Source organism: Neofelis nebulosa, chromosome 6 (genome assembly GCF_028018385.1).
Source record: "Neofelis nebulosa isolate mNeoNeb1 chromosome 6, mNeoNeb1.pri, whole genome shotgun sequence".
NCBI classification, from domain to species: Eukaryota; Metazoa; Chordata; class Mammalia; order Carnivora; family Felidae; genus Neofelis; species Neofelis nebulosa.
In genome coordinates, this window is record NC_080787.1 from 91,012,935 (window position 1) to 91,035,458 (window position 22,524).

At 36.5% G+C, this 22,524-nt stretch overlaps 1 protein-coding gene across 4 annotated transcripts in view; it reads right to left on the reverse strand.

Moving 5' to 3' along the window:
* MMS22L (MMS22 like, DNA repair protein) overlaps positions 1 to 22,524 on the reverse strand; it is a 133,879-nt gene that overhangs the window by 45,220 nt on the left and 66,135 nt on the right. For all 4 annotated transcript variants that reach the window (XM_058734774.1, XM_058734772.1, XM_058734773.1 and 1 more), the window contains one exon: positions 2,771 to 2,964. In XM_058734774.1, the coding sequence (XP_058590757.1) occupies positions 2,771 to 2,964 (194 nt within the window). The remainder of the gene's footprint in view (positions 1 to 2,770; positions 2,965 to 22,524) is intronic.

Here is a 22,524-nt window from a genome sequence, read left to right on the forward strand (position 1 = left end):
TGCTCCTACAGATCATCTGAGGCCAAGTCTTTTATAGGATCCCATTTCTCTTAGACATTAAACCACAAGTGACTACCATGCATCATTAAGTTTTCCCTTACTCCAAACATTCGTCAGGATTATAAATATGCTGAAATTTCTCCCATGTTATTAAAAAAAAAAAATCTCTTTGACCCACACCTCCCTCTAGCTAACATCTCCATTTTTCTACTTCTCTTAAACAGTGATACTCAAAAAGATATATCCACATTTGCAGTCTGTAATTCATCCTCTCACATTTTCTCTTAAATCACCTTTAATCAGGACTTTGTTTCTAACACTATACCAAAACTCCTTTTCAGGGTGACCACTGACCTTCCCTCTTGCTAAATCCAGGACCCAATCTCAGGCTTCATCTTTTTTGATCCATTAATAGCATTTGAGCAGTTGACTCCCTCTTCCTTGAAATCCTGTCATTTGATTTCCAGGGCAACACACTTGGCTTTCCTATTGCTTCACTGGCATTCCTTTGCAGTCTCCTCTCTTGGTTCCTTTTTATCCCACAAATCTGAACATGGTAGTATCCTGGAGCCCAGTCCTCATGCTTCTCTCTTCACCAAACTTACTCTATCGATGATCTCATCCAGTTCACAGCTTTAATGACTATACACAGTTCCCAAATTTAACCTCTTCTCTGAACCCAACACTTATTATCCAAGTGCCTGCTTTTCTTAGAGTTTCATGGGTATCTAAAAAAAAAGTCCAATATCAAAATCCTAGTCTTCCCTCATAAAATCTGCTTCTGTCACAATTTTCCTCACCTCCATAAATGAGGAATTCTCTCTTTATTCTGCTTACCATATTATACCCACCTAGAAATTCTGTCAGGTCTACCTTCAAAATACTCTGTGTACCTTCAGACTGGAAATCCAACCGCTTCTCACCACCTGTACTGCTACCATGTTAGCTCAAGCTGCTCATTTCTGAATTGTCAACGGTTCGCTAACTGGCCTCCCTATAGTTGGCTCTCAGTCTAGTAGCCAGAAGGATGCTCCTCACTCCTTTGCTCAACACTTTTTCAAAAGCTTCTAATCTCAGAGTAAAAGCTAAGCGTCTTTCCAACTGCATACAAGGCAGAACACAAGCTAGCTCTTCACTACCTTTTGATTATATATCTGGACTCTCCCTTCCTTTCTTATGCCACACAAGCTTTTATGGCTTCTCTGTGGTTCCTCAAGCACACCAGACATGCTCTTGCTTCTGTTCCTGTGCAGAGCATTGGTCTCTGACTTCCTTCAGGTCTTTGCTTAAATGGTACTTACTCAAGCCTCCCTGACAATTCTATTTAAAATTACAATCTGCCTCTGGCATTCCCTATCCTCTCTGATACATTTTTATTTTTCTCCAAAAACAATTGTCACCTTTTATTACATATCTTGCTTACTTACTAATTGTTCTCTCCCCTGCACTAGACTAGAAGTTCAATGAGAACAGGTAACTTACACGTGAGAAAAGGAATTGCAGTCCTTTTCCCACTGGTAATTCCACAATGGCATTACCATAAAATAAATGTGGGTGTTCGATTACTGTTGTTTTTAATGCAGGAAACTTTTTTCTCCTAACCTATCAAGTCTTTACTTCAAAACAAACCCCTATAAGTGTGTGTGTGTGTGTGTGTGTGTGTACACTTTTACTTATTTTTAGCAACTAGGACAGCGCTCATTAAACTTGTGTGGTATCATTTCTGTTCACTGACTGTGAGTTGGGATGATGAATGCAAGAAAGAGAAGTCATATTGGCTTCTAATGACTGCTTTGGTTAAACTGATTACATATCAATATTTATTTTCATAGACATTCTGGTAGCTGGAAAACTGTCCTGTCACAGTTCTTCAATCTGTCATTGTAATGTTTTAATGATGGAAATGCTAGTAGAATTCAAGATCTTCCACAATTTATATCATTCAGTCTTTTATGTAGTGCTTTTAGCTCAGCTTTCTGTCATTCACACCAGGGTAAAATCATGGTTTAGGTGTTAGGTCTTAAAAAACACCACATCGAAATGCATTACATACCTTTACACAAATTGCAGTTAAAGGCATGTAGTTGCTATACTGATCTCCATCTATTCTAGTACTTCTTAACATATTTTGCGTGAAATATTCCTTTGAGAAAGATAATGATCTCTTCTTAGAAAATGGCAAATATGCTCAGATACTCAAATTCTTGTCTACAACGTCATGTGATTCAGATTCCCTTAAAGCCTAAGCACATGACCTTAGGCCAAGAGTCAAATTAATTAAAAATTACAACCTAAAATAGAATCTAGAAGTCAGAACAGTAACAGTCTATACATTTGAGGTTATTCTTATCTCTGCTTGGAGAAGTAGAATTCATAGTACATTCTTTTACTCTTCACAGAAGTAATTTTATGTTACATCTAGATATCTCCATACACAATTTGAAAATAACGTCCTTGAACTAGAAGAAATCAAATGCTACTTTTCTTTCCAGATATTGCACGCATAAGAAAAGTTTATGCACATTCGATATTTTTAAGATCGAAAATTATATTTTATTTTTAGCGAACAATCACTTAATTTTTACCTTTACTAAGAAGAAAACAAACAAGCCAAAGGATCTTAATTTAAAAATACAAAACTCTTTTTATCTTTCTGGTTGTCAAAGTATTTATTAGACTGTAATAAAAGAGTTTGTTGCCAAGCAAATAGAAGAAAAAACTGACAGCGTCTGCAAAATGAGAAGCTAATTAGCAAATTAACAACGCTGACCTGCAGCTGCGTCCGCAAGTTCTGAGAGAGGCACTATCTGTGACATTCTCTGACTCTTCAAAAATGAAAAGAAATGTCTCCATAGTGCACTGGCAACTGCAGCAAGGTGGCGCTCTTTAGCCGATAATGAAGACTGCGCAGTTAGGTCCACATTCTCCTTTTGAAGTTCCTGACGCAATTGTTGATGCATACTCCTAAAAAGAAATAAAAATATAGCTAACGCCCAACAAATCTTTACAAAAATCTTCTCTGAATACATTTTTGGCTTTTAACGTTTATATCATATGAAAACTGAAGGACCGTTTTATATAATTAAAACCTTTATGCCAAGACATTATGCATTTCTGGTTATTTGATGGATGAATGATGGCATATTAAGCACCATAAAGTTAATGTTAATTACTAATGTCAACCATTAATTATATGCTTTTTAATATGTCAGATCCAAATGAGAAACAGGCAGCTTCAGAATGAATGTCTGCATTTTGCAACTTGCTATGACAAGTGATTTTACTTACACAGTGTAGACATGAAAGCAATTTTTTAAACCATTTTCTTCCAAGAGCTTTAGGACATGGATGTACCAAGAGGAAAAAAAGTACATCTAGCTTGCCTGTGTGTGGCATCTGTAATTAAAATATTTTCCTACACAAAACTGTGCCAGGTATAATCTTGGTACTTTGGTCCCAAAAGATCCATAATCATTTTCACAAAGCAGACAATAATAAATAAAAAGTTCTTGCTCTCTATAACTTAGTAAAACATGAATACAATGCTGCCTAGTCATTTATTCACCTATATGTTTAATTTAACTGAAAATTTAGACATTTCTTGCAAACCAAAACTACAGTGAGATATCACCTCACTCCTGTCAGAAAAGGTAAAATTAACAACACAAGAAACAACAGGTGTTGGTGAGGATGTGGTGAGAAAGGAACCCTCCTGCATTGTTGGTGGGAGTGCAAACTCTGGAAAACTGTATGGAGTTTCCTCAAAGAGTTAAAAATAGAACTACCTTAGGATTCTGCAGTTGCACATTTGGTTATTTACCCAAAGAATACAAGAACACTAATTCAAAGGGATACATGCACCCCTATGTCTGTAACAGCATTATTTACAATAGTCAAGATATGGAAGATGAATGGATAAAGAAGATACAGTGTGTGTATATACATGCACAATGGAATATTTTATTCAGCCATACAAAAGAATGAAATCTTGCCATTTGCAATGACATGGATGGAGCTAGAGTATAACGCTAAGCAAAATAAGTCAGAGTAAGACAAACACCATATGCTTTCACTTAACTGTGGAATTTAAGAAACAAAACAAGGGGAAAAATGAGAGAGAAATAAATAAAAAAATAGACTCTAAATTATAGAGAACTGAGGGAGGGAGGGAGGGAGGGAGGTGGGTTGAACAGGTGATGGGGATTAAGGAGTGCACTTGTTGTTATGAGCACAGGGTGATGTATGGAAGTGAATTACTATATTGTACACCTGAAACTAATTTAACACTGTATTTTTAACTAATTAAAAATAAAAACAACAAAAAAAGAAAGTTTAGACATTTCTAGACCTTAACAGAAATATAAGAGGGGAAGGAAACACTAAGAGATTTTTGTAGTGATCTGAAATATAAGGCATTTTTGCAATATTCCCAACTATTAATAATTTGATTACCTAACACTAAATGTACAACCATAATATTATTCCTGTTTCTATTACTGACACATCAATTGAGAGTAGATACAAATGCATGGATATCATCCTGAGATAGATACGCTTTCTTCAATGAAAGACAAACCAGTTAAAACATAACCAACAGAACTAAGGCAGAAGACTTCTTCTGATAGTGTTCCATTAAGAAAAATAACTTGTACTTTAAAAAAATATTACATTATTTCTCACATTCCTGATTTTTTTTAAGTTTTTTTTTTTTTTTTTAAGGGGCGCCTGGGTGGCTCAGTCGGTTGCATGTCCAACTTCGGCTCAGGTCACAATCTCACAGTTCATGGGTTCAAGCCCTGCTAATAGCCCTGGGTTATTAGTCCAGAGACTGGAGCCTGCTTCGGATTCTGTGTCTCCCTCTCTCTCTGCCCCTCCCCCACTCATGCTCTGTCTCTCTCTGCCTCTCAAAAATAAAGAAATGTAATAAAAAAAATTTTTTTAAGTGTTTTTTAAAAAAAATATTTTTGACAGAGAGAGAGAGAGACAGAGCGTGAGCAGGGGAGAGAAAGAGAGAGAGGGAGACACAGAATCCAAAGCAGGTTCCACGCTCTGAGCTGTCAGCACAGAGCCTGATGTAGGGCTTGAAACCCATAAGCTATGAGATCATGATCGGAGCTGAAACTGGTTGCTCAACCAACTAAGCCACCCAGGCGCCCTGCCTGATGTTTTTTTAAAATGTTTTATTTATTTATTTTGAGAGAGAGAGAGAGAGAGCGAGCAAGTAGGGAAGGGGCAGAGAGAGAGGAAGAGAGAATCCCAAACAGGCTCTGCACTAATAGCCTAGAGACTGAAGTGGGGCTCAGGTACTGTGAGATCATGACCTAAACTGAAATCAAGAGTCAGATGCTTAACCAACTGAGCCACCCAGGCACCCCTAAATTAGTTTATATAGGGGAAGTAGACACTTAAAATAAATACACAAAATACAGAACTCAGTACACGTACCTAAAACATTTCCACTGAAAGATCAAACTGGACCCAAGACCACATTTTAGGACTTTTCGCATAAACTACACCTAAGTAAAATATTATCAATTATATAACATTAGGACGCTGCGCCCCTTGCCACTGAATTCTTGGATAATCATGAGACACTACTTAATACTACCTGAAGTATCGATAAAAAAGTACAAAATGCTTGGGGAAAGAAGATCATAGCAAGCAATTCTCATAAAAGCTAACCAAATATCTGCTATATCCTCTCTGGTAAAAACATGCCTGAGATGCTTTCAACTTGAACTAGTGGCTAGAGAACTATTTCAAATCCTTTAGCTTTGAGTAAGTTGAATATCAACTACTAAAATCCATTTGGCACCTAACTTAACTGCCTACATCAACATGTAGCAAATTTCATGACCACATGTCAACACACTAGAGTCCAAGTAAAATAACACCACCATTGGCACAACACAGTTATAGCCATTTCAAAGTATACTGGTTTCAAAGAATAACTTACTGTACTAGAGTAGGATACATTGTGCTCCCTATTTCTAAATAGATAAGCCATTTCTTCACTAACTAAAACCTATTCCCTAGGGAGGGATATCATTTCTGGTCATCCTCTTTGTGCTAGAAATTCTTAAGTTAAAAAATCAGAACAATTCTATGAGATAGGTATCAGTAATCCTCTTCATAGACGATGAAGCTGGCAGTGAGAAAGTTAAATACACCCAAAGGTCGCATGGCTAAGAAAGGCTGGGCCCATAATCTGAACTTAAAACTCACTCTGAAGCCCATACCTTCCTCCTACACACACACTTATGCCCTAAGAATCACACAATTTAAACACTGATCAATCTTCTTCTCTTCCTACTTGGGTTGAAGAAAGTTCAGTAAACCTAAGAAAAGGAGCTAGAAAAGCCTCATGTAGCTTTTTGCCTCTTACACCAGAATTCTGTGTTAGAAAAAAGTATAAGAGATACCCAGAAAAATGCATTTGAGGCAATACTGAAAAAGGCCAACAAATCTGAGCCACTTTTGACCTCTTCAGAGCAAAACAGTGAGGTACCAGGGATTCTAAGTAGGAGTTACTATCGGGATCTGATTCAGAGGTCTGAAAAAAGAAACAAACCACTAGGTAAAAAAGCTAGAGATTACATCTTCCAAGGTAAGAGTTAACACAGCAAAAACAAGTTCCAATTAAGCATAAGACATTGACCCAAACACAGATTTGTTTTGGAAACGTGCATCCTCTTTGCATTTTGGTTCGAAAGAAGTTAGATATCCTGGGACTATGCAAAATACTTTCTGCTTGATGGTTTGAATATTCAAGGAATATCAGTTTGAATAAGAATGAAAATCTGCTAATTTAACACCAAATAAAGTTGTTTAAAACCTCGTAATAGTTTGTGTAAACATGAGCCAATCAGAGAATGACAGATGCAGGAAATGTCAAGGATATCCTACAATGGGAGTCTGAAGGGAGAATCAAATTTCTGCACTGTAGCCAAAACAGAAATACTCCTGGCAGTCACAGGTAATTTTTTTTAAATTACATTTTCTGGATGAGAAAACTAACTGCAGAGACTACAGAAAATTTATTGTATCACATGTAACTGTGTATCTGCTGAAGGTATGTTTACAAAAATGCAAATACTGAAAGAAGCTGTCACTACAGGTAACAAATACAACACAAAGCATATATGAAATACATAAAGTGTCTAACAGTTCTCAGTGTCATGGCTATTTTATGAAACATTTTCTACCTTCTTCAACAAACTGGAGAAAAATTTGAAAGTAAATTTACTGCAGAGAAAATGAAATGTACTATTGGGTCAAAATCAAAAAAGAAATATCACAGGAGAGAGAGAATCTCCTAACACTTGGCAAATGTTTTGAGTAAAGACAAATTTAACATGGGTTAAAACCATTTTGGAAACACACACATGTGGAAATATACATGCCTAACTATCCCACTTACATTCTGGAAGATGCAATATAGTATAGTAAAAAATAAAATTTGCTGAATGTCAAGTTACTCAAATTGTGGCTCTCAGAGAAACAACAGCAACACCCAGCACTCATCAGTATTTACCACCATGTGCCATGTACCATGTTGAGTGTTTTATAAGCATTTATTTCTTACCGTATGAGTTTGGTGCAGTTATTATCATCTTACAAATGGGGAAACTAGGGCAAAAGAAGTACCTGTTGGGTAACACAGCTGGCTATTAGCAAAGCTACCCAGAGCTGTGTGACCTCAGAAAAAGTGAGTAAGCTCCCAATGTTTATTTTTTGAAGAATCAAGAAAGAGGAACAATCATTTGCTATATCCACTGTCAGGTTAACTGTGAAGACCACATGAAATACTTCCTCAAAAATGTTTAGAAACCTACCATTACAGTAGGCAAACACCAAAACTTTTATTTATTTATTTATTTATTTCCCAAACTTTTACATACTTAGTTATCCAGGTCTTCTTATGCTTTTATTTTAGCTCTGGTATCCTTCCCCCTATGGCTTGCTTACCTTATTATGTCCAAGCATGTTCCTGGTTCCTGGATCTGACTGCTCTCTTGCCCGATTTTGCAAGATCTGTTTTCCTGTTTTTTTTTTTTTTGTTTGTTTTTTGTTTTTTAAACATTTGCTTTTTTTGGGGGGGAGGGGCAGACAGAGGGGGGCAGAGAGGATCCCAAGCTGGCTCTATGCTGACAGCAGAGAGCCCAATGTGAGGCTTGAACTCATGAACCCTGAGATCATGACCTCAGCCAAAGTTGGATGCTCAACTGACTGAGCCACCCAGGTGCCCCTGTTTTCCTATTTTTATCTTTCCACTACTTCCTTCTGTGATTTCACATATTCACTCAGTCATCACAACCCCACATACTCACCCCTACACAGTCATGCGAATACACTGAGGTATCTATCACATGAGTGGCACTGAAACTGGCACCTGCCTGCTGCTCCCTGCCAGCCTGGTCTCTGTAGTACATTCTTTCCTCACAGCTTAGGCTGTATCTAGGTTTTACTTCTAATCCTCCTTTTCTCTTGTTTCTCCTATAACTGATAATTACAGAAGTATGACATTCTGTACATCGCTTTCCTAGTAGTCATTATTGTATATGTAGTATTTCTAATACATTATGCCTCAAAATTGAAAGAAAATTTGTCTAGTGAGGGACCTGTGTCCACACATAAAGCATAATATAATACAACTGATAAGAGATGAAAGCAAGGGATTAACAACAATTAATAATTTAATTCCTCCTTTAGTCCTACTCCAAATCTGGCAACTTTTTTCAATCAGTATTAGTGAAAAATAAAATGGTAAGTTCTAAGGTAAAAGTTGTTCTAAACCAAGACAGATAATTATTCCAAGTATCTGATTTAGCTAATAGAAAACTGGATGGGAATCAGATTACTCTATGACCATTTTTATTCTCAGATAAACTCACTAAAAAACTGAAGGTACTTTGGATCCTTTTGTCATTCTTGTTCACAGCTAAAACCTAGGGCTATAATTACTTTACTACTCAGAATATAACATAATCAAAGTAATGACATTACCAGAAAAAAAAACCCAAAAAACCCAAGTCTTAAAGTTTGAAGTTATCCTAAAAATCATCCAATCCAATCCAGCCTCCAGCTATAAAGAGACTTCTGCAAAGCCCCACTATGAGAGAATGGTAGCTTGAGTCTTGAGCCCCAGTTCTGTGCATGCCCCAGTTATCAGGGAGAGGCAGTAAATCAAAAACCAGGCTGGCAAATAGCAGCCTGGTTATGCCTTGCAATGCCTCCCTATAATAGCTCAATGTGTTTGTGTGTATGTGGAGGAGGGGGTGGATGGTGGTGATGACTGAGTGCATATGTGACATCAAGGCTGTTTTGACTACTGAAGGACTATGACAAATAGAAAGCACAGCACTGGCAAAGATGCTTCCAGACACATATAATGCACTAAGGAATAAGGGAATAAAAGGGCTTCTCAAGATGTAAGGAAACTTGTCCAAATGAACACTTGTCCAGGAAAGAGAAGACCAGCTTGTGACCCCAGAAAACTTCTGAGACTTAGTTTTTCATCTGTTAAATGGAAATAATGCTCTATTATATACACTATCGAGCTGTCAAATCACACCACTTAGTTTGTAAAAACAATCTGTAGACTATAAGGCAAGATAATGTACATTTTAGTCGCATTTCTACTGCTTCTAAATCCGTAATAACCATGCTCATGATGCAGTAGAGCATTATCTAGGAAGACATGGGCTTTAGAGACAGACATACCATAGTATAAATCTTTGACCAAGAAGTGTCAATAAGATACTTTCCAATAATGGAACAGTTACTGTAGGCCAGGGAATCGAAGATTTTTATTGAGAATATATACACCAGTCTTATTCTGTTTTTGGCCTTTACTAATTTAATCCTGTAGGTATTATTATTATCCTCATTTTATAGAAAAGAAATCTAAGTACAGAGAAGATAAATAATTTGATTCTGGGCTATACTTGTAGTAAGCAGCAGAGCCAGAATTTGAACCCAAGCAGTCAGTCTAACTACCATGCAACTATGTTACACCTACATTAAATGCCATTTTGCTCTCCAAATAAATACATGTTTTAATGTTAAGTTGCTATATTCATTCATTCATACGCTAAGCTCTTAATAAAGGTAGTTACAAACTAGTATAACACCCAATCCCAGGTGGTATGCCAGTTGCACACACATTAAAGGTTTAATACTTCTGGGAGTGGAGGTCATTCTATAAGGATCCTAAAGGTCAATGAACATGTGATAATTTGAAAAGTTTCCTGTGAAGGGTCCCTGGATGACTCACTTGGTTAAGCTTCCAACTCTTGGTGTTGGCTCAGGTCGTGACCTCGCATTTCATGGGTTCGAGCCCTACATTGGGCTCTATGCTGACAATGAAAAGCCTGCCTGGGATTCTCTCTCCCCCTTTCTCTCTGGCCCTCCTTCATTCATTCTCTCTGTCTCTCTCAAAATGAATAAACAATTAAAAATATATATATAAATAAATATATATATAAATATATAAATTATATATAAAAAATATAATATATATTATATATATATAAATATATAAATAAAAATTAAAAAGATTCCTGTGACCCACAATTAATTAATTTGCAAGACTGGGGAAAGAGAATATATCAGGAATCCAATGTTGAGTCTGGCAAACCAAGCATGCTTGTAGCAATACTGCCTTACAGTTTTAGAGAATAGTACTAGTAAAGTACTTAAAATGAGGCTGTTTGCCACTATCCCCCAAATATGGTACAGCATGAAAATATGCCAGTAAAAAGGAGTTATTTTTAGGAATTAACTCTCATAATTTTATTCATCACATTTATAGATGATTATGGGTCTCAAGTCAGTTAAGTTTTCCAGTAGTATTTTACTTCATTTTATTGTATATCAGAAAAAAGGGGGGGTGCCTGGGTGGCTCAGTCAGTTAAACATTCAACTCTTGATTTCAGCTCAAGTCATGACCTCACGGTTTGGGAGATCGAGCCCCACTTTGGGCTCTGTGCTGTCAGCCTGATTAGGATTCTCTCACTCCTCTCTCAAAATAAATAAATGAACATTAAAAAAAAAAAAAAAAGGATCTACCTTGGTAGTTCTCAATTCTGACTACCATCAAAATCATCTGTAGAGCTTTCTAAAACTACTAAAGCCTAGTTTTACTAAAGATCTTCCTCTGGGGTGCCTGGGTAGCTCAGCTGGTTAAGCATCTACCTCTTGATATCGGTGCAGGTCATAACCTTGCAGTTATAAGATTGAGCCCCGTTTCGGACTCCACTCCAAGCATGGAGTCTGCTTGGGATTCTCTCACTCACCCTCTCTCTACCCCTCCCCTGCTTGTGCTCTCTTTCTCCCAAAATAAATAAATAAACATTAAAAAAAATCATTAAGTTTGGGATCTAAACATATTACTTGTTCTTAAATTCTGACTCACTAGGTCTGGGGAGGGGCCAGAGAGTCTACATCTCTGTTCAGTAGATGCTGCCAGCCCTGGGCCACACTTTAATCTCTTACCTTCCTGACTTTCCTCGTCTCTAAAATGGGGTCAATAATAGTACCTAAAGGATTAAATTAGTTAAAATCAAACACTTAGAATAGGATTGACACATATATTCTCAATAAGCTGACTTTGATTTTTTGGTCAATAATAAAAGTGACTTCATTTATTGCATATATCCTATTTAATTCTTGTATCACATAAGGATATGGACCATGGACTACACAAGTAGCAAGACCATATATAATTCTGTACTAGAGGAGTACTCTACTCTGTAGGCAGAAGTATAAAACAAACTGTAGGCTTTATACCAATTCAGGGAAGAAAGATCATTGAGGGCATCAGAACAAAATGGGCATGGAAATGATTCTCTAAGGACAGGTTAAGAACTGAATATGTGAAAAGGAATAAAGTAAAAGCACAAAGGTATACAAAATCCATTCATTTACTCTCTAATTCCACATATATTGCATATGCTCTACGCAGTAGGGATATAGAGTTTTTTACAAAGCTCTGCCTTTCTGGAGCTTATTATTTTAATAAGGTAGATAATGAAACAAACATAGATGTGTAACATTTCAGGTTGTGGTACACTTTATGAATAAAAAGTAATCAAAGTACGGAGATAATGAATGATGGGAACAAATATTTCAACTAGGATGATAAGGAAGCATCTACTGAGGTGACATTTGAACAAAAACCTAAATAAGTAAGGGAGGGAATTATGGGCGGAGAGCATTCTAGGGAGAAGAAACAGCAAATGCAAAGGTGCCAAGGTTGGCAGTTCCATAGGCTCAAGGAACAACAATTAGGAAACCAGTCGGCTGTAGCACAATGGGTGATAGAAGGAACAACAGATGAAAAGCAAAGAGTAACATAATATGCATCTTACAAGGAAAATATAAAAGAAAAAGGGGAAGGAAAGAAAAAATAACCACTCTAACTATAATGGAGCAACACTAGAAGGCAATCAATTTAAGAATGGAAAATATGGCTACGTTTGTTCATTCACACGTTTTCCTCATTCACTCCACAAAAGGTTACTCAGCACCACTCACTGTATCTAATACCAAAAACACAAAAACAATTAAGGCTGACACTGCTGTTAAAAAAAAAAAAAACAACAATAAATAAATCAAGATTTCATTTTAAAGGTAGTTAGGAGCCACTGAAGGATTCTGAACTGAGCAACAGCATAATGAAAACAGTGCTTTGGGAAAGATTAATCTGGTAATGGCAAACAGAATGGGTTAGAATAAGAATGGACTAGAGACCAGAGAGACCAATTATGAAGCTTCTGTAAACATCTAGGTATGGGCTTATACCCAATTTGAGCTCCTTATGAAGGAAAAAGAAAGCCCACAGTAATTATTTGGCATTTTGTGAGGGAGAGGAAGCAGTCTCTGTTTTTGCCAAATTTTGAGGGAGGGAAACTAAAAGTTAGGAGGGGCAATTAATTAGTATAGGAGAGTGTAATTTGATTTGAAAACAGGAAACTTATGTAACAAATTCCAAAAAGTTTTTGGAAATCTAGATCCAGAGTCTGAGAATATGTTTAGACTCAGGAGTCACTGTTTTGTAATTCAGCTAATTTTAATGAATTCACTGTCTATTAATTACATGAAGTACCATATTAGATGCTATCAACTATGGTCCTTGCTCTGAAAGAATATACAATCAAGTTCTGAGAAAGGGGTATGTACAGAGTATAGTAATGCATAAAAAAGGAACATTTGGTCCAAGTAGGGGTTTGATGACTTAGAGTAAATATGCATTACAAGATCATGGAAGTTGTGTTAACTAAATGAAAAAATAATACAAAAAAGTTCTAGGAAATTGAAATAATATGAGTAAAGCATAGTAACATATTATTGCATGGTGTATGAGAGGGCTCACCAACAATTTAGTATTACCATAAGATGAAAGGTCAAGGGGTAGAATGATGGAAAGTCAAACTAGAGAAGTGATGGAGCTAAGGTGTTGAAGGGCCATGCCATCTAAAAAGACCTATGAGTGAACAATTCTTTAAAGTGGAGAGAGTCAACAGCAACAAAAACAACTTACATACTCAATATATATCTGCCTAATAGTTGGTTCCCAATATAACCTAAAACTTATAAGGACAATCCTATGCACTTATACATTTAAACACCCTGTGTAAATGAACAAAGCTAATGTTACAATGCTATTTGTATTTTTACATATATATTTTTACATATTTATACATATATGCATATATATATTTTTTTACATAAATATTTTAAAAATATTTAATGAAATATTTTCATTAAAAAATCCAACCTGGTAAGTATGAGCATATGTGACTTGGTACACATACAACTATATATAACTCATCATAACATACTATAAATATATATATTTTTGTCAATGCTTAAATGCTGTTTCATGTTCCCATCTAATAAAAGTGAGCACAACAAAACAACCCGAGCAAGTCTGACTTATAACCATTAGCATTATTAGTACAGCATAGTGCAAATTCTCTTAACAAATGGGGGCTTTACTGCAATCCTGAGTTGAATATACTTATTTTGCTGTGGGGTCTGTTTCTGCCATTTAGTCTGAGTTTGGGGGTAGAGTTTAACCTATAATCAATAAGTAACAGTCTTGAACTTAACACAAGAATCAAAGAAAAAGTATTAGGCTGGATATTAAGATTTAAGTTTTACAGCACCTCAAGATGCCTCCAAGGAAATTGTTGAGGGTAGAGACCACATCAAGGCTTGGGTGAAGTCCTTCAACATTGTAACTATAATAAACTATAGGCAGATGGATGCCATAACTTAGAGATTTCTAAAAGAACAAGAAAGCAATCACCACCTGACCGTGGCCAACTCACTTCGGAAGGGGTAATGCTACAGTAACCTTATATTGCTTATATTTAGATAGGGCCCTCATTTCTGTGAACTCATCCTCTAAATTTAATAGCAAGTACGTGGGTACAAGGAATGGAAGAAAGAGAGGGAGAGATTATGCGCTCTCTATAAACAGGGCGCCTAGGTGGCTCAGTCGGTTAAGCATCTGACTTCAGCTCAAGTCACGATCTCACAGTTGGTGGGCTCGAGCCCCATGTTGGGCTCTGTGCTGACAGCTCGGAGCCTGGAGCCTGCTTCGGATTCTGTGTCTCCATCTCTCTCTGCTCCTTCCCTGCTCATGCTGTGTCTCTCTCTCAAAAATAAAATTTAAAAAAAAAAAAAAAAAATTAAAAGAAAAAAAAAAACTGGTCAGTTTCCAAGTTTGCCTGCTTACAGAATATCATGTGGGTAAGACAATGAGTTATGATCCAGGATCTTTGTCCATGATGTTAGAGGCACTGAGAGGTGAGATCATCCCTATAAGAAGTCTCAAAATAAAATATACACATCTTTGATAGAATATCCAAAGCTGTCACACTGGTCTTTTGAGATTTCAAATACGATTCTCTTCCTCTTTAACTGTAAACAGACAGGTATAACTGAGCAATCATAAATGCAACTGGATCTTATCTAAAATGGTGAGTTATGTATAGATTTCTCATATAAGAAAAAAGGAGAGGGAAAAACCTTAGGAACTGGTGGCTAAAAAAGGAAATCAAAGTTATTTGTAATATAGGTAGGCAATGACGTAAACAAAATATTTATGGAAAATGCCTTCATTTTGGAACAGAAAGCATCAATCTATCAAATTTAGCAACACTAGAGCCAATAATATCTGGTGATATTAACACACCTCACAATCTTTAATCTTCTTCCTCTTCTTGTGTCCCATCCCTGTTCCACTACGCTGGAGGTATTCCATAGTTTATTGAACACTGTGATAGTTTTAAAACATGACCACAAACTCTTTGGCACTCCTTGGATCTAGGAGATCTGTGATTCCAAGGCTTGGAGTCTTGCTTGCTTTGGCCAATAGAGTGCAGCGGATGATATGACACTATGTGACTCCAAGGCTTGGTAATAAAAGACCATGAAGCTTCATTTTATTTGCAGGGAAACTCACTCTTGGAGCCCTAAAATGCCATGCATGAAGTACAATCACCCTGAGAACACTCTTTGGAGAGCTGATAGGTAGCACTTGAGTCATCAGTCCTAGGTAGGCTTGTCCTTCAGCCATACTAGCTCAGAGGCTAGGCATGTTAGTGAACAGGTCATCAGGAACTGGATGCTGTAGCTTCAGCTAGTACAGTCCCCAGCCTTTTTTTATTAACCCCAGACAGCATTATCCTAGCTGAAGCCCAGACATGGTGCAGCAGAGAAGAGCTGTCCTTGGCTTTCCAAATTTCTGACCAACAGATCTGTGAGCATAATAAAAGGGTTGTTGTAGTGTTTCGTGACACGGTGTTTTGGCATGGTTAATTATACTCTAAAAAACAGGAGCCCACTATGTGTGAAGTACTATATAGGAATTAGAGTTTCAAAGATGAAAAGATATAGAACTGACCTCAAGGAATTCACATATGGGGAGGGGGAAACAAAGATTTCTCTTCATTAAAAGTATAACCAAGGGGTGGTATCTGCAACAGTGCCAAAGGCAGACTTAAGATCAAATAGCTATTTTCAAGCCTCCTAAGAACCATCTGCAACAATCTCAGAATTTCTAGACTTATTCAGGACAAATGAGTTGCAAGGATAAAGGTCATCTGAAGAAAAGCTACTTCATTTCTCTCCCTGTCCAGCACAGGGCACCTGTAAGAAACATGTACTGAGACATTTTATGTATATTATCATATTTATTCTCAATAAATTTTATTCAGTTCTGTTGCTTTCACATTTCATTAATAATTGACAACTTTTTTTTGAACCGTGTTTCATTTTAGTTTTCCCTAGACATAGAGTAGTATGTTTGCAAACCTATGGAGACCATCTTTTAAAGCTAATTAATAAAACCATCCTCCAAAAAACTAGCTTAACTCTCACCATCTCAGCAGTCGTTTCTGAGGACAACAGTAGACAGTAGCTCCATCCTCTAACTATAGCTGGAATCATGATACTGCATCTTAATTACATGTGTTTAGTTGCTACATGGAAGAATGTGACTTGGTTCAAAAGAACTCAGGATAATTTTATTAAAGGTAAAGAAAGACCCAAACATTTTCCAGGTCAGATGTTCACAACATGTAAGCTGAGGCTAAATTCCATTTGTGACAGCCTTTTCCTAATTGGTGGCAATAAATTCCTAAAAAGAAAGGGTCTAATGGTAATGTTGACTGATTCTTAACTACATTAACCCAAATGTTCCTGTCACAGTGAAATCTGCTCTATAATTTACTTTAATGGACTGGGTGTATCAATAAATATGTCCAGTCTGGTTTTTTCCTTTCCATTTAAATCAAGTCCAACTCTATGTCAACAGATTATACCAATGTTAGAATTACAATAGCTAATGCATTGGGAAAAGTAGTGTTCTTTGACAAATAATTTTTCTAAAACCTTTTAAGCATGCTGCATCCTCAGTATTTGTTACACGCAAGAAATGCAGTAAATTACACAAGCAGACACTACTGACCAATGCCAATTGTGATTATGGTCCTAAAACTCTCATCATCAGTTCAAACAGTGACTATGCTTTCGGGTTTCCAAAATCAGTCCACTAAGAGAGTCACAAAGTATCTAGGGATGTTTTACAAAGAATTTTCTTCATTAAAAATATAACAAAACTCTAAGAGAAATAATGGCTTAGTCACCGTTGTAATATAATGCTAGTCCTGGGATAGATAAGCCTTAGAAGTCTGTAAACTCCTTGAAATTATTGTAAAGTTTTATGTATATTTAAATGTATATATGTTTATGACAAAAGAGACTATAGCTTTCATGGAAGTCTCAAAAGGGTCTGCCTCAGCTGAATGAAAACTACTAATTAGATGATGTCCCTTTTCTTCTACCACTAAACATCTTCTTAAGTACCAGCTAAATGCTTCCTCTAGTTTTCTTACCTCGAATCCTTTCCTCCCTCCTTTTCATTTTCTCACTCTTTGCCTCTATTGCCCCAACAACCCAGCTGTAACCCCTGTGTATCAAATACACTAATGTAAAAAAGGAAAGCTTAATCTGAATTCTACACAGAAAAAGCTGTTACTAGTCAACATATAAGATCAATCACCAAAATCATCAAAAAGAAATAAGAGTATAAACTGGTTTAGAACAAATCTGTATTTAAGTCAATCATTTTCTTAATTTTAACTTCTAGTTATTTCAGATACTTAGTTACACACATTTCTCTCTAGAGATACTATGTGCCACATTTACTGTAGTTCTTTGAAAGGGAGGAAAAGATAGAGGGGGGAAAAGTTTTCCTAAAAGATTATCCATTGAGTCAATGATCTGTGGGGTTATTATGAAGCTCCATTATTAGGGCTGAGAGCCTCAAAGGCTTTTGTTATGTCACTAATTTCTTTTTGCAAGGCTTCGGCAAATGAGCCGATTTATCTAGTTCTGCATGCTTGGGGCTTGATACATGCTATTTGTACATGACAGGTTTCATCTGCGTAGCACCACTGATACCATTTATCTGCACATCAGAAAAAAAAAAAAAAAAGCTCCTCTCCTGATGTAAAAAAAAAAAAAAAAAAAAATTATGCATATACCAGGGTAAGAAACATTAAAAAGCTGAGTAAAAAATCTGTGATATCTCATAAAATGAAACCAAACTACAGGAAGATCACCAACTGAATAGGAATGTGCAAACGGCTATAGGAACAGTTACAGCATCAAAAAAAGGAAAAACTGGAAAGATCCTTGCTTACAGTGATAAAATAGTAGGGCTTCGTTAGCATCCTGCAAATTTTAACTAGAAAAGAGAAAAACCAATTTACTTCAAACAAGAAAAAGATGAAGTTTTATGACCAAAGCTTCACACAGCTTATGACCAAAGAAGAAATACTTCAAAATAAATTTTAAAACAGATCCCATCGTTTGTAATAGAAGAAAATTAACCTGTGGAATTTACCCCTATAAGAAAAAGCATTTAGATTGCTTCTGTGGTTCACAATTAAAAAACCCATGATACAGTTTAACGTCTTATAGGAAGGTAACTTTAGATAACACAGAGGAAGAAACAAAAAGGTAACCAAAGCTGAAACTGCTTTGAGTTTAAAAATGATGATCAGCTTAAAATCATCTGTGTAAAAGATTCTGAAGGGAGAGCACGGCCTACATATTTGAATAACAAGGTAATAATGTTATTTCCAGATTTCCAACAGATGATATAGAACACATTCTTTTGAGAAAAAAATCAGTATTTTTCTTCGTGTAGAAGGTATGCACTGTATTAAGGAGTTTGCTCCTATAATTCATCATCTTTCAGAACATGAGGTTATATTAGGCTCCAATCACCCCCTACTCCTACTCTTCTCAGCATTTGGTAATACAGACAGGAGAGCTAATTTTCTGCCGTTCAGGAAGAACTGTTGGATCACTAAACTTGCATCATCATCACCTCTGAAACATAGTAAAAATCACTGTTAGAACCAATAGTTTATTAGATCGAACCCACCATCAACAATGTCAACTCTGCCTGGTCGTGTTAACAGGAAAATGTTTTACGAGTTCCACCACTGGGCATCAATTTAACTTCCAGCACCAGCTATGCTGTAAAACCGTGAGCGTAATTTATATGGTGACCTGCGTGTGTGGGAAGCAATATCTAGGTGAAACTTCTCACAGTCTGACAAAATGCTTTGATTTGCACCATTCAGATGATTGAGCAAAAAGAGTTTAAGCAATCACCACCAATAGCCTTTATCTCCAAATGCACTAAAAATTTATTACTCCATGAGTGCAACCTATTGCTTTAGAGCCAGGCTTGATAGAATAGAAATGATTGGATAAATATTACATTTTCAACTGGTACACATCTTGTCCATTAGGTTTAAATATTGGACAAGCTACATGTTTAAGATAAACATCAGTCTTAGCTGATTCCATCACATAGTACATTTAGAAAGCTTCCAAGTGTTTCCATAGTAACATTTTGTCCTTACATATAACTGATGATACATGTTCACAGCCAATTAGGAGAAAGTAAACTGAGAGACCATTGAACTCTCCTTAAAGAATCTACCTTTGTCTTTTACTTAGCACTTAATACAGCTGACAGTATTTATACATCTATTGCTGTGTATGAAGCCACCAAGTAATCAATCACTCAAGTAGGAAGGGTCATAAATACATGGCTCACCCACCTATCCTAAATAATAGTTTACTATTCAGGCCTTCCTAGAAATTATAAACTAGGCTAGATTCATACTCATGGCTTCTCCAGGAGCTACCGCTGTGAGCAAAGGGAAGAATATTTATCTCACAACCTCTCTATCCACCTGCCTGAGATCATATACCTTTAAAGATGACGATGGGGGTTTCCGATCTATAGATACATAGCAAGGCTGTCATGATGACTGTAATACAACTTTTAAATATCATTTCTAGCATCAAGGGAGGGATCCTATGTATAGAATTTTCAATGCCTTTGGGCTTCTGAGCAACTACAGTAGCCTGATTGTAGCTTGACTAATGTGATTAACTCAATGTTACTGTCTACTATTTTCTAATTTGATTAGTTACTGCAATGTTAAAAATATCACCTCTAGTTTGGTGATGAAAATATGGACTCAGAGAGGTTAAATAACTTGATCAGTAAGTAATGGAAATGGAATTAAAACCCTGATCTAACTAGATCATTTTCCACTATAAGCCCTACAGAGGATCTTTAAGATGAGGCTGTAATAATTAAATCTTTACACCTAAAGGTTTAAAAAAGTATATAATAGTAAAACAAAACTTAAACACACATAGGATTATTTACAACAGGTATATCTTTACAATACTCCTAATCACCAGTCTTTATTCATTAAAGAGACTACTAATCAAGGGATCATCAGACAAAATGACTATTGGACATTAACCTTGGCAGTGAGTTCTTTTCCTTAAGTAAAAGGTTTCCAGCCATATTTTCATGCATTTGTTTTCCACATCGAAAAAACAATTGCAGTGTGCAAAATGGATATAAACCAAAAACATGCTATATAGAAACAAATCATCCTATATTCCATCCACAAAGCCATTTGTTATAGTACTACAAGAAGAGACTTAAGCATTTAACTTAGAATGCCTTAGCAAGATCTTTTAAGCTGTTTTTCTTATCTTGTTCTTCAAAATTTGAAACTAGAAAATCCCACTTGACTAGAAAGGCAAAAAATAAAAAAATAAAAAAAAAAAAAGAAGAAGAAGAAAGTTGTCCCTTCTAGGGTTAACAGATGCTTTTTGTAAGATTTTAGGTAAGATTAACCTTTTGCTCACAATAAGGCTGGTTATTGGTTTTATTTTTTTTTTACTGTCTTTAACTCGGGTAAAAATCAATATAGACCGAAACAAAGGCTCTAGAGGGTCTGGCTACACCAGCTTCTGGGTTGGCTCCTGCACAATTCCACAACGTGCTGAGGCTGGGAAGGATTAGCCTGCTTGTGTTGAGTAAACCGATGATACTCAATAAACAGTTTCTGTTGTAAACCCCTTAGGACGTGCAAAGCCACACTAGTTGGCAATAGACCAGTTAAGCGGCAGAACCAGCTGTAATCTCATTTAGACCTGAGCTGATCCTCCTGTCCTTTCATTCCACAGGATCAAAGCAAACCACTGAGGAGGCAGCTGTATTATAGCGGCTCCGCTTGCTGGATGCAGCAAACATTTCATAAATTCCACTCCTTGGAGCAAGTCTCTACCTAATCTACCCAGAGCTGGGACAATCAATGAATTTCTGAATTCATTGGACTGATTATCACAGGGTAACCATTTTCTCTTTGGAGATATGTGATGAAGCAGCTTCTGTTTCTGACCATCGGGTTGCTTTTTTTTTTTTCTTGAAAGGCCCAAATTTTCCCTCACGGTATCACATAAAAATGGTTTAAAATTACTTAGCTCATTATCTTTAATGCAAATTAACGAGCAAACAGTATATGATGCTGAATTCCTCCATACATATGTAGCAGGTGGTTACCACTCAAATGCATCAAAGCTGTAACAGTGGCCCACATTTCCACATTCAATGACACGGGGGTTGGGGGGGGGGGGTATCAAACCTCACTGTGCTACAAATCATATATTGGCCAAAAGTGACATTCAAAATAATGTATAGAAAAGTTTTCTAACATTCATTGGAGTATTATTTAACATTTATTTCTAAGTTTTCCATAAATCAGATCACAACTTTTTAAAAAAGTTCCAAAGTGAGAGTGTTAAGTATTTCAAAATAAGCATTTCTTCTCCACCCACCTTTCAAATTAGAACTGAACCTTACTATCTCATTTTGCTGAAAATTCCCTTTAATAGGAATCTAAATTTTGAGATATAAAGCTTTGGAAAGCAGCCACCACTCCCAAATTTAACAGAATACTAACTAGATGTGTCACCGGCATGAAGAGGCCAGGTACTGGGTGTCCCGTCACAGATGACTGAATAGTAAACATGAAAGAAATGAAACCCAAAACACATGTGCAAGGCCATATATAAACAACAGCATTTAAAAAGAACCGACAGATAATTTAATGTTGAGTGCCAACAGCTGAGAGGAACTCTTGCTAGTCATGGAGCTGGCAAATTTTTAAATAAATATTTAGGCTTTGCAGGCCATACACAGCATCATATATTCTTGCTATTTACAAAAATTAAACATATAAAAACTATTCTTAGCGCAATGGCTGTACAAAAACCGGCCAGGGGCCAGAGTTGGTCAGCAGCACCTTAGCTTGCCAACCCCTTCTAGTCTGGAACTACTCATTTCACAGATGAGGACGCAGACCCTTAGGCACAGGAGTTCTTTTGCATAACTAAGCAGGAAGTGTCAGCATAAGAATTCGGATCTACCAAGTCCCAGACTGGTGTTTTTCTACTGCTTCTCAACATTTACCCCAACATCACTTTTGAAAGAAAATGGTGTAAAGAATCTACCACATTTCAAAAACATTTGAAAAATGTAAGCAAAGGTGCCTGGGATTTGACAATCTAGACAGCATGCCAAAGTGACCACACATTAACTGACCCAATCACTTCCAAGCT